This window comes from Oratosquilla oratoria, chromosome 6 (genome assembly GCF_046742065.1).
Source record: "Oratosquilla oratoria isolate Oo_2021 chromosome 6, ASM4674206v1, whole genome shotgun sequence".
NCBI lineage: Eukaryota > Metazoa > Arthropoda > Malacostraca > Stomatopoda > Squillidae > Oratosquilla > Oratosquilla oratoria.
The window spans coordinates 62,212,581-62,227,483 of record NC_134782.1 but is presented as its reverse complement, the minus strand read 5'-3'; the positions used below and the strand labels follow the sequence as shown (position 1 = coordinate 62,227,483).

Here is a 14,903-nt window from a genome sequence, read left to right as displayed (position 1 = left end):
ATTTCTCCAAGGTTTTGAACATCATAAAGTGTTCTTTAGAGTCAAATCCACTAACAAAATCAAAATCTCTGAAGGAGAAGTCTTCTTAGTACCCTGTGCACCAGGTTACTGGGACGGTATCTCCAACCTTCCTCCCTCCTGAAATTGCACCATGTTTCTCTTGACTTTGGACTTAGCAATCTTCAACATTTCACTGATTTCTTTAGTTCCATGTCCTGCATTCTTTAGTCCAGTGACCTAGGCAATTATTTTTTTTAGATAATTCCTTTGTAGGAGCCATGGTAATTATACAGACCCTAAAGAAATGAAGAAAACCAGTATGATAAAATGCAAGGTCCCAAAGAGAGGGGTTGCCTGTGTATGCTCTTCCTATGGCAGTGTGGGAGTAACTGGCTGGGTTCTCCCTCACATTCCACTCTGTTGGCCCAGCATGACAGCAGGGGTTGCCAGATACATTCTATTTACATGATTTCACCTCAGAAAATGCCTTCCTATTTCAATCATCAATGTGCAGCTGCAAGGGGTAGGTGCCACATACTTTTGATGAGTACTGTATGATGTTGATACATTATTATTATTTTATGTAAATTTTTTCCTTTATTTATTTACATGTTGCTTGTGCCCACAGAGTATACATGGGTAGATGAAGATTATTTAGAAGAACTTCAGGAAGGAAGCACAAGTGAGGGGGACAACAGTGAAAGGAGAAGAGAAAGTGATTTACCATCTACGTCTGACATAGGAGCACATGATTACACACACGTATGGTTCATTGGATTCGTTCAGTTCACACTCCCCTCATGGGGTACTGGCTACATAAGTTTTATGCAGTTATCAATAAATTTAGGAACTAGCAACATGGGGACTTCCCCTCAATATGAATAAAATTAATTGGCATTAACCGGAATAGAATAGTTGAGTATATCATTAAAGGAAAGAGGTTAAGTTTGATGTACTCTGGTAATGATTTTTTCCTTCAATATTTTTTTTTGGATATAATCCAATTTGTGATATAGATGGTAATTCTAACATCAGCGTGTCAACTCTGATTCAAAGATTTCTTTTTAGCAGACCTCTGACAGTAGACTTCCTGTGCATAGTGAAGCGAGACCACAAGCAGAAAGGTCCAAGAGGAACTCAAGTTGTAGTAGCGGATTGAGCTCTGCTGGGCAGCTCTCTGGAGTTAACTCTGCCCAAGGAGTGGATGTTATAGATATGGTATAGTTAAAACAGTGTTTTTCTTTTTATATTCCATTTGAGTTTCAGAGATATGTTTACACTTTTCACAAAATGTTGTCATTGCACAGAAGTGAGGAGCTATGACAAGGTTGTTGTTCCCTAGACTGTCTAGCCAAGCAATCCTGCCTCCCTGAGGAATGCCACGGCTGGAACAAGGTTTTCCCACAAATCCTTTATAGAGTGTATATTGTGTTGTTAGCATGCATGATTATGTACAATGCAGTCTTTCATAATGTATAGTATGTGGTGAAGTGTTGCATCCTGGACAGTTATCTGCCCAAGATGCAACACATCACCCACAACCAAAAAGTACTTCACTGTGGCTGAAACCATCAAAGGGGATTAGAGAATGAAGAGGTCAAGTCATTATATCTATATACCAAAAGCTTTTTCCCCCTTTATAAGTGAAAACACCAAGTCATAGGCATGCATCCACTCCCACCCATCCCCCACCTCCATCCCACTCGTCATGGATGACAGTACATCCCTGTATCCCGCCCACTGCCCTGGGTCAGAACCAATGTAGCAAGACATGGTACATTCACAGCAAGGCTGCTTCACTTAATCAGCAGCCCCCATCTCTCTCTTCCCTCATGTGAAAAACATGAAGACAGGTAGAAATCCCTTCATCCTGCATCAAAATATCATTCACACATAAGCACACTACCCCTCCCTTGCATAATAGTATCATCTATACACAGCCACTCTCCACACATCCCTATCTCCTGCCCTCTCCCTTGCTCAATAGACATTCCCCTCATGCTCAACGCCCCCTTCACCCCATCCATCCATCTCACCCTCGGTCATCTCCTTATGTTCACTCCATCCACCTCTGCCTTCCACACATCTTTTACTAATGTTTCTTCACTCATTCTTTCCATGTGTCCAAACCATCCCAATAAAAATGTTAAAGAATAGGTTCAAGGGGGACAGCATAAAGGAGGGATGGTAGTAGTGTAAAAGCCTCTCATCATTCCATGACGAATTACCAGCTCACTATGTGTGAAAAGATGTAAAAAGTGTAGCTGATACAGAGAGATCTTGACCCCAGTCCAGAGACTTATCCCCTCAGGGCTTCAGCTGATGAAGTGCAAAGTTAGTCAGGGTTTGACAACGGGAAGATCTGCGCTGTCTCTCTTAAAGAACCACCACCAACAAGTACCTGGCATTAGTTCCAATTGAAATTTTACTCTAATGTAAACAAATGGATGACAGGTCATCCCTTTATCCAGCCCATTGCTTCAGACCCATGTCAATGGGCAGGATATAGGGATGACCTATCATCCATGAGGAGCTAAGATGACTGGGAAGAAAGGGTGGTGGATGGAAGTGGAAGGAGTGGAAGTGAAATGTGCCTCCTATAAGGGGAAAAAGCCATTGGTACATACATAAACTAATGATGTGTGATTGTGGTCTATAGGGCTGCCTTCTGAAGTAGTTCTGAGAGTACTGACTTGATGTTACCATGCAGTCAAAAACCCAATATGGGAATATATGTAAGTTCTAAATTTGTGAACATCAAGACCCAGCTCCTTTACTCTTATATTTAAAAATGTCCAAATGTTTTTTTCAGTGATATGTGTACTATTTAGCTGATAATTTATTTTAGTAATTTTATTCAAATTAACCCTGTGGTGTGGGGAAAAATACTGCCACCAAGTCTTTCCACTTGAGTCATACGAGGCGACAGAAAAAGGGACGGGGATAGGACTAGACATCCTTCTCCCTGTTGCCCCAAAGGGGAAATTCCTAAAAAAAAAAGTAAAGGCATAAGGGGGTATAGGAGTTTTCCAACCAGTACCCTAAGGTTTGGGTATTTTAATGTGCATGGATGTGTACAGGTGAGAGTAAAAGGGAAGAGATAGGCAGTATGTGTGTGAGAAAAAAGATGGATGTGTTTGCATTGAGTGAAACTAAGTTGAAAGGGAGGGGCGAGTGTGAGTTTGGAAGTGTAGTTGGGAGGTTCTCAGGAGTGAAGGGAGGACAAGGGAAAGTAGGGGTGGCTATACCAGTAAGTGAAGAGATAGGTAAGCGTGTAGTGGAATGGAAGGAGATTTATTCAAGTATAATGTGGATGAAGGTGAAACTGGGAAAGGAGATGTGGGTTTTTGTAAGTGAGAAGAGTGTAGAGGAAAGGGAGGCTTTTTAGATGGATTTAAATGTGTGCATAGAGGGATTAGGGAGAAATGTCAGTGTAGTGATATTGGGAGATTCATGCTAGGGTAGGAAATGAACCAATAGATGGAGTGGTTGGGAAGTGTGGAGTTCCAGGAAAAAATCATAATAGAGTTGATGGTGGAGATGTGTCTAGAGAGTTGATGATAGCTAACACAGTGTTTAGGAAGAAAGTCAAGCATAAGTATTCATGGGAGAGGGTGGTGGATGGAAGGGTGGTAGATAGAGCATTAATGGACTATATAGTGGTAACCAGGAGTATAGAAGGAAGAGTTAAGGATGTACATGTTCTAAGAGGAGAGAGTGGGGGGATATCAGATTATTTTTTGGTGGAAGGTAAGTTGAGAGTGGAGGATAGATGGAGAAAGAGGAAAAGGACAGAAGATAGGGAGGTGCTTAGAGTGAACTGCTTAAATGAGAAAGAAAAAGAGGAGTACAAGAAGCTGAGAGAGGAGTAGGGGGAAGTAAAGGATAGAGTAGAACTAGGAGTGGAGGAGGAATGGGGATGGTTCAAGGAGGGAGTTACAAGGTGTGCAAAGATGGTGTGTGGAACAAGGAGGATGGGAGGAAATAGAAAGGAGGGTAGTGAGTGGTGGGATGAGGAAGCAAAGAAGGTTGTAGGAGAGAAGTGAGGTTTCACAGATTGGTCACAAAATAGGATGAGAGAATCATATGAGAGATACAAAGAGAAAAGAAGTAAAGCATAAGATAAAGGAGGCAAAGAGGAGAGCAGATGTGAAATGGAGTAAGAGTATGACTGAAAATTTTGAAAGTAATAAAAAGATGTTTTGGAAAGAAATTATGAGAGGAAGAGGAGGTGAATCAAGTAAAGAAGAAAAGGCACAAGGTGCAGATGGAGAGATAATAATGCAAGAGAGGGCAGTAAGAGGAAGATGGGCAGAGTATTTTAGGGAGTTGTTAAATGTGAAGGAAGATAGGGAAGGAAAGGTAGTTGCAGTGGGAAGCGCTAAGAAAATGACTGTAATGAGTGAGGAAAATGGAGGAAAAATAAGGAAAGATGAAGTGAAGGCAGTTGTTAAAATGATGAGAGCAGGTAAAGCACCTGGGTTGGATGGATGTCATGCAGAATGTCTGAAAAAAGGAGATACAGTGATGGTGGACTGGCTGGTAATGTTATTTAATGTTTGTTTAAGAGAGGGTAGAGTGCCAGAGGACTGGAGGAGTGCCTGTATAATTCCACTTTACAGAGGAAAAGGGGATGAGCGTGTATTTAAAGGTGTTATCAAGTTCTTGCACTACTGCATACCAAATAAAAAAAAAGACAGTTTGCAAAAGATCTCATTAGCCTAATGCAAGGACCATCTCTGATGATTAACACTTGATAGCGATGCCCATTTAATGCCTTCAGCAGATTCTGTTGTGGTTAATGCTAGATGACTTCATTAAGATCAGTGGTTGAGGGAGTGGGCAGTTTTGGGGTAAAATGGGGTCTTGAGCAAGACTAGTTTCTGGTGTGTTCCCTCTGCTGAATAAAACATTTTTGCATTCCTCAGAATGAAATCTTGTAGCATGCTTCACTGTAATGATGGGAATAGGATTATTATTATTTATGTTATTATAATTTTTCTTTTTCTTTTATTTATTTATCATTATTATAATTTTTTCTGCATCTGACTTAGTTATGGACCAAAAGGTCTCCTGTCGGCATGCTCCTCCTTTGTAATCCTTTGTGAGTGTAGTAGTTTCAGAGGGATTAACTTGTTAAGTGTAGTTGGGAAGGCTTATGGAAGGGTCTTGATTGCAAGGATTAGGAGAGGAACAGAGAGAGTAATTGGTGAGGAACAGTGTGGGTTTAGGACAGGTAGGGGTTACATAGATCAGATTTTTGTGGTAAGACAGATATTTGAGAAAGCTTTAGGAAAAGGTTAGTATGTTTTTTGGGGCTTTTATGGATCTGGAAAAGGCTTGTGACAGGGGGGTGTTGTAGATATATGGGATAGGAGAAAAGCTTTTAAGAACAGTTAAGAGTTTTTACAAGAGTATTAGAGCTTGTGCTAGGATTAGAAATGGAGAGAGTGAGTGGTTTGAGGTAAAGGTAGGACTTTGTTAGGGATGTGTTATGTTGGCCTGGCTGTGCAATTTATACATGGATGGGGTGGTGCAAGAGGTAAATGCAAGGGTAGTGGGTCAAGGTTGGAGAAAAGTGGGAGATAAGCCAGTCTTTGCTGATGACACTGCACTTGTAGCAGGATCAGAGGAGGGATTGAGGAAGTTAGTGACAGAATTTGGGATGGTGTGCAAAAGAAGGAAGTTGAAGATAAAAATGTGGGTAAAAGTAAGGTGATGAGATGTACAAGGGGAGAAAGTGGCAGCAGACTGGAAGTGAGTATTAAGGGAGACTGGAAGAAGTGGATAGTTTTAGATACTTGGGTGCAAATGTGGCAGGAAAGGGAGGAGTGGAGGTGGAGGTAGAATGTAGATTGAGAGAAGCAAGTAAATCCCTTGAAGGATTAAAAAGTGTAATTAGAAATAGACATTTGGGAATGGATGCTAAGAGGAGATTGTATGAAGGAGTGATTGTGCTCACAGCACTGTACAGGGCAGAAACATGTAACATCAGAAAGGAAGATAGGAGGAGTTTAAATGTGTTTGAGATGAGGTGCCTGAGAAGTATGATAGGTGTTACTAGGCTGGATAGATTAAGAAATGAGGAGGTGAGAAGGAGAACAGGGATGGAAAGGGAGTTGGGAGATAGGGTGGATGAAAGCATATTGGAATGGTTTGGACACATGGAAAGAATGAGTGAAGAAGGACTAGTAAAAGAGGTATGGAAGGCAGAGGTGGAAGGAGTAAACAGGGGGCGACCTAGGATGAGATGGATGGATGTGGTAAAAGGAGTATTGGGAAAGAGGAAAATGTCTATTGAGGAAGGATGGGAGAGGACAGAAGATAGTGAATGGAGAATGGTTGTGTATGGATGATGCTGTGATACATGAGGTGGAGTGGGTAGGGGATGGGGGGGTGAGGGAGTATGTGTGAGAAACAAATTGATGTAGCCTGAAGGGATTTCTCCCCGTTTTCTCCTTTTCTGCATGAGGGGACAGAGAATGGGGGTTGCTGATTTAATGAAGCAGCCTTGCTATAGATTTGCCATGTCTTGCAACAGTGCTTATGACCCAGGGCAGTGGGCAAGATGCAAGGATGACCCATCATCCAGGAAGTGCCAAGATAAGAGGGGGAAGGAGGTGGATGGGAGTGGAGTATGTTGGGGATGGATTGGGTGGGAGTGGTTTTTATGCCTTTGTTTTTTGGCTACCTCCCTTGTAAGGGGGAAAAAGCCTTTGGTATATGTATGTACGTACATAGTATTCAAATTGTCTTACTCTTGCAGGCCAGGGATGAGGCATCTACTTTGTCATACAAATCTCAAGGAAAAGCAAGTCCTTCACTCTCCAATGCAGAAATTCTTTTTCAATACTGGAAAATTCAGGTAAGTAACTATCTATCTATATACTGAAGTGCTTCTACCCCCCTCATAAGGGAGGTAGCCAGCCAATGCATACACCCATCCTCTACCCATTCATTTTCCTTTTAAAAATCTCAGCTCTTTGTGGATAAGGGCAGAGACCCAGGATGGAAAGAAAACTGAGATAGATTAGATCAGAGTTCTGAGGTGGCATGAGTATATGGAAAGAATAAATACAAGAAGACAAACAAAAACAACTGTGCAAAGCAGGAGTAGATAGAATGAACTTGAGAGGAAGATAAAATTGCTGTGGATGAAAAAGGTGAAGGGAAGGTCTCATTCCAGTAGAGCAGGTTATGAGAATGACTGGCATATAGTACAATGCTAGTCCTCAAACCCACACACTCGTTGCATCACTGAACACAGCACACAAGATGTAACAAGAAAACTACAACAGCATATTACTTGGCCATAACAACACAACCAACCCCAAGTACTCTACAAAGCATCTATCTAAAAACAGATTTGATAATGAACATTGCTAACATGAGTAACAAATTCACTACTTCACAAGACATCTCCAGATAACTAAGAGGTGGTAATGCCCCTCAAGACATGCAGGAGTAACATTGGCATGCCCATGACCCAGACTAAAACAGAACCAGCACAGAATTGGCCTAGTAGTAGCTGACATCAAATGTCCAAGATGTTATGACCATGTAGAAGACATAGAGTATGTTATTTTACACTACTCTGCAGGGACCAACTCTAGACACCTCTGCAGACTTTCTTCGCTGAGTGACCCATGGGCTGTAGCAAATTTTCTCAGGGTTATAGGTCGTTTGATTGAATGATCTTATCCACTAAAGGTGTGCACCAGGGATGTATAGAAAATGTTGCCAGGTGCACTCAGTCATTCTCTTGCCCCAGGTCTTGCCTGGTGCAGTTTTCTTATGATTAAGGCTGATGAAGGAAAGGGATGCATGAGATGAGAAATTTTCTCTTACTTTGCAAGAAATGGTGTATTGACTGAAAAATAAGAATGCTGAAGAGTAACATTTCCCCACAGGAAGCCTAAATTAACAAGCGTGTAAAACATTCCAGACCAGACTACGGCTGTCCTCGGTAGCTCTGCAGAGATGGATGATGTCTGTGTTATCTTTTGTGATCATCTGGATTGCAATCAACCTTGTTATGTGGATGAATCACAATCCGTCTCTGGTAGACTTGTCGAACTTTATTCTTCCCATCCTTCTGCTGCCCCTTCTATCATCTGCATATGCTGAAGTCAACCAAGAAGGACTCAGACTCTTGAAGGTAAATTCATTACAGGAATATCATTTTGATAGGATTTGTGGAACTTTGTAATAGTACTTGCCCCAGATTGAATATTGTGTCATTGGATTTTCAAGATTGTATGCTGAGGTGTGGAAGGCAGAGCTAGAAGGAGTGAACATGAGGGGGCGACCTAGGATAGGATGAGATGGATGGATGGGGTAAAAGGGGCATTGGGAAAGAGGGGAATGTCTGTTGAGGAAAGATGGGAGAAGACAGAAGATAGGGGTGAATGGAGAATGGATGATGCTGTGATGCATGAAAGGGAGTGGGTGGGGGATGGGGGATGAGGGAGTATGCATGAAAAAATAATTTGACACAGCCCGAAGGGATTTCTCCCTGTCTTCTCTTTTTCTGCATGAGGGGGCGGGGGTTGCCAATTTAATGAAGTGGCCTTGCTATGGATGTGCTGTGTCTTGTGACAGTGCTTCTGACCCAGGGCATTGGGTAGAATGCAGGGAAAACCTGTCATCCAGGAGGAGCCAAGATAAAAAAGGGAGGGAGGAGGGGTGAATGGGAATGGGGTACGTCAATGCCTAGCTATTAGTTTGCTACATACATACATATATCAAAGGCTTTTTCCCCCTTACATGGGGTGTAGCCAAAGGCATTAGTAAAAAAAGTAGAAGCATTACTTTGCTGGCAAATATATATTATTTGTATAATTTTGAACTACATTCTTTCAAACATTATATATTGCTCTTATGTTTTATTTTCAGTTCATCGTTCCTGTAGAGGAAAGGCTGCAGATGTTATATGTACTGCAGAATATGCCTCTTCAGATGACAGTGTATGGGTTTTCCCTCTCATACTCTACCATTTCTACGGCAGCTTTTGGTGTTCTTCTTGCTTTCGCTTCAAAGATTTTACTTCAAGAGATTGCCGGGGTTTCATAGTATATATAAAATATTTAATCAAACTTTGGAGGGCATATCTGTTGCTTGTCCCCAGTCAATTGTAAAACAACACGAAATTTGGTCTTAATCTGAAGTTGCTTTATTATATATGTTGGCTCAAATTGCTGTGATTTGGTTGAGGTAGGGTATGTGAATTGGATAATGCAAATTCAGAATATTTTTTAGATTTGATAGAAAAGAATTATGATTTAGAATTTGCAAACTGGATTTTTTATTTATTTTTTTATTTATGCATGTAGTATAGATAATATTATAAACCCTTTCAACTTGTTGACATGCTTGTAAACTTGTGTCCTCATTGATGATAGATTATTGTGTAAAGATGAAGCTGAGAGACAGACTTGGGGAAAAATAGAGTCGTAATGAACCAAGACTTGCTTTCTTTCAAATTAGGCCCTTACCTGGAAAAAAAAAAAATGTCAGGCTAATTTTTGCCAGAATGAAATTTATAAAGGGCATCATCAGGTTGGAAGGGTTGCTAATTCTTCTGAAGTGTAGAAAATATTTACATTGCTATAGCTTGATAATATACGTGATATGTAGTAAATCCTTATTTTTTATATAGGAATTCTGTGTACAGAAAGTTTATTTTTTAAATCTAATTCCTTGTCTTAGGGAAAAAACACAGAGAACCCTAGTTCCCTCACTCCATTCCATTTAGTTATTTCTGTGACATTCGTATGAACATGGTAACAGTTCATGAATACTCAGATCTCAAAACAAGCACTCCTAAACCAACCACCATACTCTTTACCAAATTATTCCCGGCATCAACAATACAGAGAAATCCTTCTCATAAAAGCAGGAACTACACTATGATTGTATTCAAATTGCCATCCACCTTTAAAACAATACCTACTCAGAATAAGCCTGGTCACAGAAGCAAAGTGCCTCTGATTCTGCCACCACGTAGAGGACTAAACACCTTTGCCTACACTTCCCCAGTCAAGAACACAATATCTTTTCCTTAAGTGACTAAAAGTCAATCCAGTGGTAGTTCCTGTTTACCTGTAAAATTAGACTTAACAAGGATTGTGAAGATGGGTTTCTCATATACCGTGATTGTATAGGGGGACTTAGAAATTTATTCTCTTGCAGGAGAAGCCTGAGGCAGTAGGTTGATTGATTGACCACTGTATCCATTTACATGTTAAACAGCCACAGTGACATTACACAACCTTGATGCAGCTCCGTAATCACCATACATCTACTCACAATATCCCCAACACCAGATGATCAGATATTCCACTGCTTTCCCTTTAACACATTTCATGTTCACTAGAAACCCACTATCGGAGAAATAATAACGGAAAATACAGGGAAACTGTATATTTCGACTACTATCTGTAGTCCTCTTCAGCAGAAGAGGACTACAGATAGTAGTCAAAATATACAGTTTCCCTGTATTTTCCGTTATTATTTCTCCGATAGTGGGTTTATAGTGAACTTTTACAAATGTGTTATAACATACCAATTTCCACATTTCATGTCCATTAACCTATTGGCACTGCTACATAATACTGTCTCAACCACCCTTCCACTAACTTCCATCATCCAAGCATAATTATGTAGATCTTTCTTTCTAAAAATGCCTCACAATTAAAAATTTTCTTTCAATGTACAGCTTTGTTTTCTCGCTTCTTTCGTTCCTTCCAAGCCACACCATACTTCTCAGTTATTCTATCCACTAGGTCATCTAGACCTCCCAAACCTCTACATTCACATTCCTTTCAAAACTATCAATTATATTTGGTAGTTTTATATTTTTTTACTGACATATTAACTTTTTTTTAACAGTTGAATGAATAGTTTAGATTTTTTCATGGAGGTTGAAATTTTATTCTTGTTTAACTTGCATGTAATGCTGGTTTATTTGTATTTTCTTATCTCACTTGAATTTAATGCTGGTTATTTGATCTTTTTAGTGATAATATTTATTGCACACCCATCCCTTGATTAGACAAATGGGGGAAATATTAGTTCTGATATATATGTATATATATATGTATATATATATATATATATATATATATATATGTATATATATAGATGTATATATATATGTATATATATATATATATATATATATATATATATGTATATATATAGTAAATTTAATGTATTTACTGTAGTGTAAAATTAGACTTAATAAGGATTGTGAAGATGGGTTTCTCTTATACCGTGATTGTATAGGGGGACTTGAAAATTTATTCTAAATCCGATATTACATACATACTGGTATATGCATGTAATATCAGACTTAACAAGATTGTGAAGATGGGTTTCTCATATACCACAGTTGTACAGGGGGACTCGGAAATTTATTCTAAGTCAATGGATTTTGTCTGTTGTCTCTAAAATCTGTTAAATAGGGGTCTGTGCAGTTGAGGGATGGGTGTATTTGTATCTTGTTTGCAGGAAATATTTATATTTATATTTGTAAGACATATTTACTTGTAACTCGTGGTTTCACATGTATTGAAGAAAGGCTGTAGATGAGATATCCAATTGTAGAAATGAGCTTATGTTTATTCTTTTAAAGAATCACAGTTTTTACATTTATGTCTTTTTAATTGGCACAAACAGGTTTTGACTGGTTGTGATTTATTAAGTTGTCATATTGGAGTGGGCACTTCACATATGCATGCATATATACACATCTTTGTAGTTAACGTTTTTGGTGCCTATCCAGTTGTTCTTATATACACATATTTGTAGTTAATGTTTTGTGTGCCTATCCAGGTTTTAGTCCATACATTTCATTCTCGTGTTGTACTGAATGATACCCTGCTTCCTCCTGTGAGAATCTTCCAGAACACTTCAAAGATATTCAGGTATTTATGGTTGTCTCCCAGATACTAGCATTCTTATTTCCACATACAGTTCCTGTCTTCATGTCTATAGCTTATGGTTTTCACACTTCTCCAGGGCTCAGATCTTAGGCCTGTATTCATAAAAATTCCAAGAATTTTACTTGAGTTTATGCTGAATCCACAGATCTCATTGCCAATCAAGACACTAAAGTGATATGCAGAAAAAGTCTAAGCACAATCCTTAGCTAAGTTTAAGCACTGATTTGATTATGAAATACAAACAAGGTCATGATGTTGATATATTGTATCTTGTAATAACTGTTCTGTGAAAAAATATGATTAATTTATATAATATGCTTTTGTTAAAAAATTGACAGAATAGATTTTCAGTTTAATGTCACAAACTTTTTGAAGCATGGAAATATAATGTACTACAGTATGCCCTTACAAGTAATGTGCCTGCTGCTATGTACCCTTGAACTATGACTTCTAGCATATCTCCCAAGTAGCATTGCTCTCAGTGCACATCCATTAAGCGTCCCCAGAATAGAATCGTATTCTTATGCTATCATTTTCACTGAATAAAAGGTGAGGAGCCTATTCCAAGAGGCAGCTGCAGCTGAAGCCATATATACTTGGACTGTTTAAGCAGGTGACAATCACTGCTGGGAATTGGAAAGAAGTCTGGGATTTACCTAGTTATAATATACTGGAAGGGAGCTATGCTCGTGGTGACCCGTCTTTGCATCTCTAAGCAAATGTGTACCACAGTCCAGGAATGGAGTGCCAACCAATAGGGGTTCAGTCCTCATGGAGAGTGAGGGATGGTGTATGTTGTTTTCAACTTTATCCTTGTATTTTCTTTCATTTATACACACCTCATTTAAGGCAAATGAAAGTGTTGTATCAGTTCTGTTAACAAAAGAATAACTTGAATATCATGATTTGTCTCCAAGAGGTCAGTCTCATGTGTTAGTGAATGTTGACAGATACTCGTACATAATGCAGCTACAACTCATTGTATCAGTTAGCCTTTATGATAACATTTATAGAAGAAAATACAAGTCCTAATAAAACCGACATTTCAGATGTATATAGGAATGTTTTAGACAGTTCTCACCCTCTAGTAATTGTATATTTATACATACTTATAACAAAGGCTTTTTCCCCGTACAAGGAAGGTAGCAAAAAAACAAAGGCATAAAAAACACTCCCGCCCATTCCATCCCCACATACTCCACTCCCATTCAACCCCCTCCCTCCCTCCCATCTTGGTTCCTCCTGAATGGCAGGTCAACCCTGCATCTTGCCTATTGCCCTGGGTCAGAAACAGTGTCTCAAGACACAGCACATCCACAGCAAGGCGATTTCATTTAATCGGGAACCCCTCCTTCTCTGTCCCTTCATGCAGAAAAAGAGAAGATGGGAAGAAATCCCTTCAGGCTGCATCAAATTATGTCTAACACATACTCCCTCAACCTCCATCTCCCACCCCTCCTTTTCATGCATCACAGCATCATCCATACACAACCACTCTCCATTCACTCCTATCTTCTGTCTTCTCCCATCTTTCTTCAACAGACATTCCCCTCTTTTCGAAAGCCTCTTTTATCCCATCCATCTATCTCATCCTTGGTTGCCCCCTCATGTTTACTCCTTCCACTTCTGCCTTCTACACCTCTTTAACTAATCTTTCTTCACTCATTCTTTCCATGTGTCCAAACCATCCCAATACTCTTCCATCAACCTTATCTTCCTATTCCCTTTCCACCCCTGTTCTCCTCCTCACCTCCTCTTTTCTCACTCTATTCAGTCTAGTAACCCCTATCATACTTCTCAAGCACTTCACCTCAAACACATTCAAACTCCTCCTCTCATACTCTCCTATGATCCATGTTTCTGCCCAGTACAATACTGTCAGCACAATCACTCCTTCATACAATCTCCTTTCAGTAATACCTCTCACAGTGCCTTCCTGTCTATCCTGTCATAAGCCTTTTCGAAATCCATAAAGGCCCAAGAATAATATCATTACCTTTTCCTAAAGCTTTCTCACATATCTGTCTTGCCACTAAAATATGATCCACACAACCCCACCTGTCCTAAACCCACACCGTTCCTCACCAATTACTCCCTCTGTTCCTCTACTAATCCTCTCAATCAAAAGCCTTCCCAACTACACTTAACAAACTGATCCCTCTGAAACTACTACAGAAATGGGAACACTTTGTTACAATAATAGAAAACTAATGTTAGCTATTTTATGACTTGTATTTGTAGAAAATTAAGATTTGAATATTTCTGAAGAATATTGGAATGCACTGCTATTATTATATCCCTATGAATAACTTTGTAATATTTCTATATGTAGTTTTGCCAAAGATAAATAAATTTATTTTATGCTGTTCTTATTTCTTTATCCTGAAAAATGACCCTTGAAAATGCAGATCATAATTTTAATGGGAGATCACCCAGTTGTTCTTTGCATTTGCTGATGACACTGCACTTGTAACAGGATCAGAGGAGGAACTAAGGAAGTTAGTGATAGAGTTTTGGAATGTGTGGGAAAGAAGGAAGTTGAAGATGAATGTGGGTAAAAGTAAGATGTTCAATGGAAGAGGACGGATAGCAGCAAATTGGAAGTATTAAGGGAGAGACAGAAATGGGTAGCTTTAAATGCTTGGGGCCAAATGTGTTGGGAATGGGAGGAGTGGAGGTGGAGGAAGAATGTAGGTTGAGAAAACCATTTGGAAATGGATGCTAAGAGGAGTTTGTATGAAGGAGTGATTGTGCCTACAGCACTGTATGGGGCAGAAGTATGGAACAAGAGAAGAAGAGTTAATGTGTTTAAGATGAAATGCTTGAGAAGTATGGTAAGAGTTACCAGGTTAGATAGAGTGTGAAATGAGGAGAGCAGGGGTGGAAAGGGAGTTAGGAGACAGGGTTAATAAAAGAGTATTGTGATAGTTTGGACACATGGAAAGAATAAGTGAAGAA

The 14,903-nt window shown here is 39.5% G+C and overlaps 1 protein-coding gene across 4 annotated transcripts in view; it reads left to right on the top strand.

Moving 5' to 3' along the window:
- The window catches only part of LOC143026518 (uncharacterized), a 46,990-nt gene extending 32,681 nt beyond the window's left edge, over positions 1 to 14,309 (top strand). For 3 of the 4 annotated variants that reach the window (XM_076187056.1, XM_076187055.1, XM_076187053.1), the window contains 5 exons: positions 629 to 762; positions 1,069 to 1,218; positions 6,767 to 6,865; positions 7,946 to 8,158; positions 8,896 to 14,309. In XM_076187056.1, coding sequence (XP_076043171.1) covers positions 629 to 762; positions 1,069 to 1,218; positions 6,767 to 6,865; positions 7,946 to 8,158; positions 8,896 to 9,072 — 773 coding nt within the window. In that variant the 3' untranslated portion in view covers positions 9,073 to 14,309. The remainder of the gene's footprint in view (positions 1 to 628; positions 763 to 1,068; positions 1,219 to 6,766; positions 6,866 to 7,945; positions 8,159 to 8,895) is intronic. The other variant, XM_076187054.1, reaches the window with a different exon arrangement.
- The last annotated feature ends 594 nt before the right edge of the window (positions 14,310 to 14,903 follow it).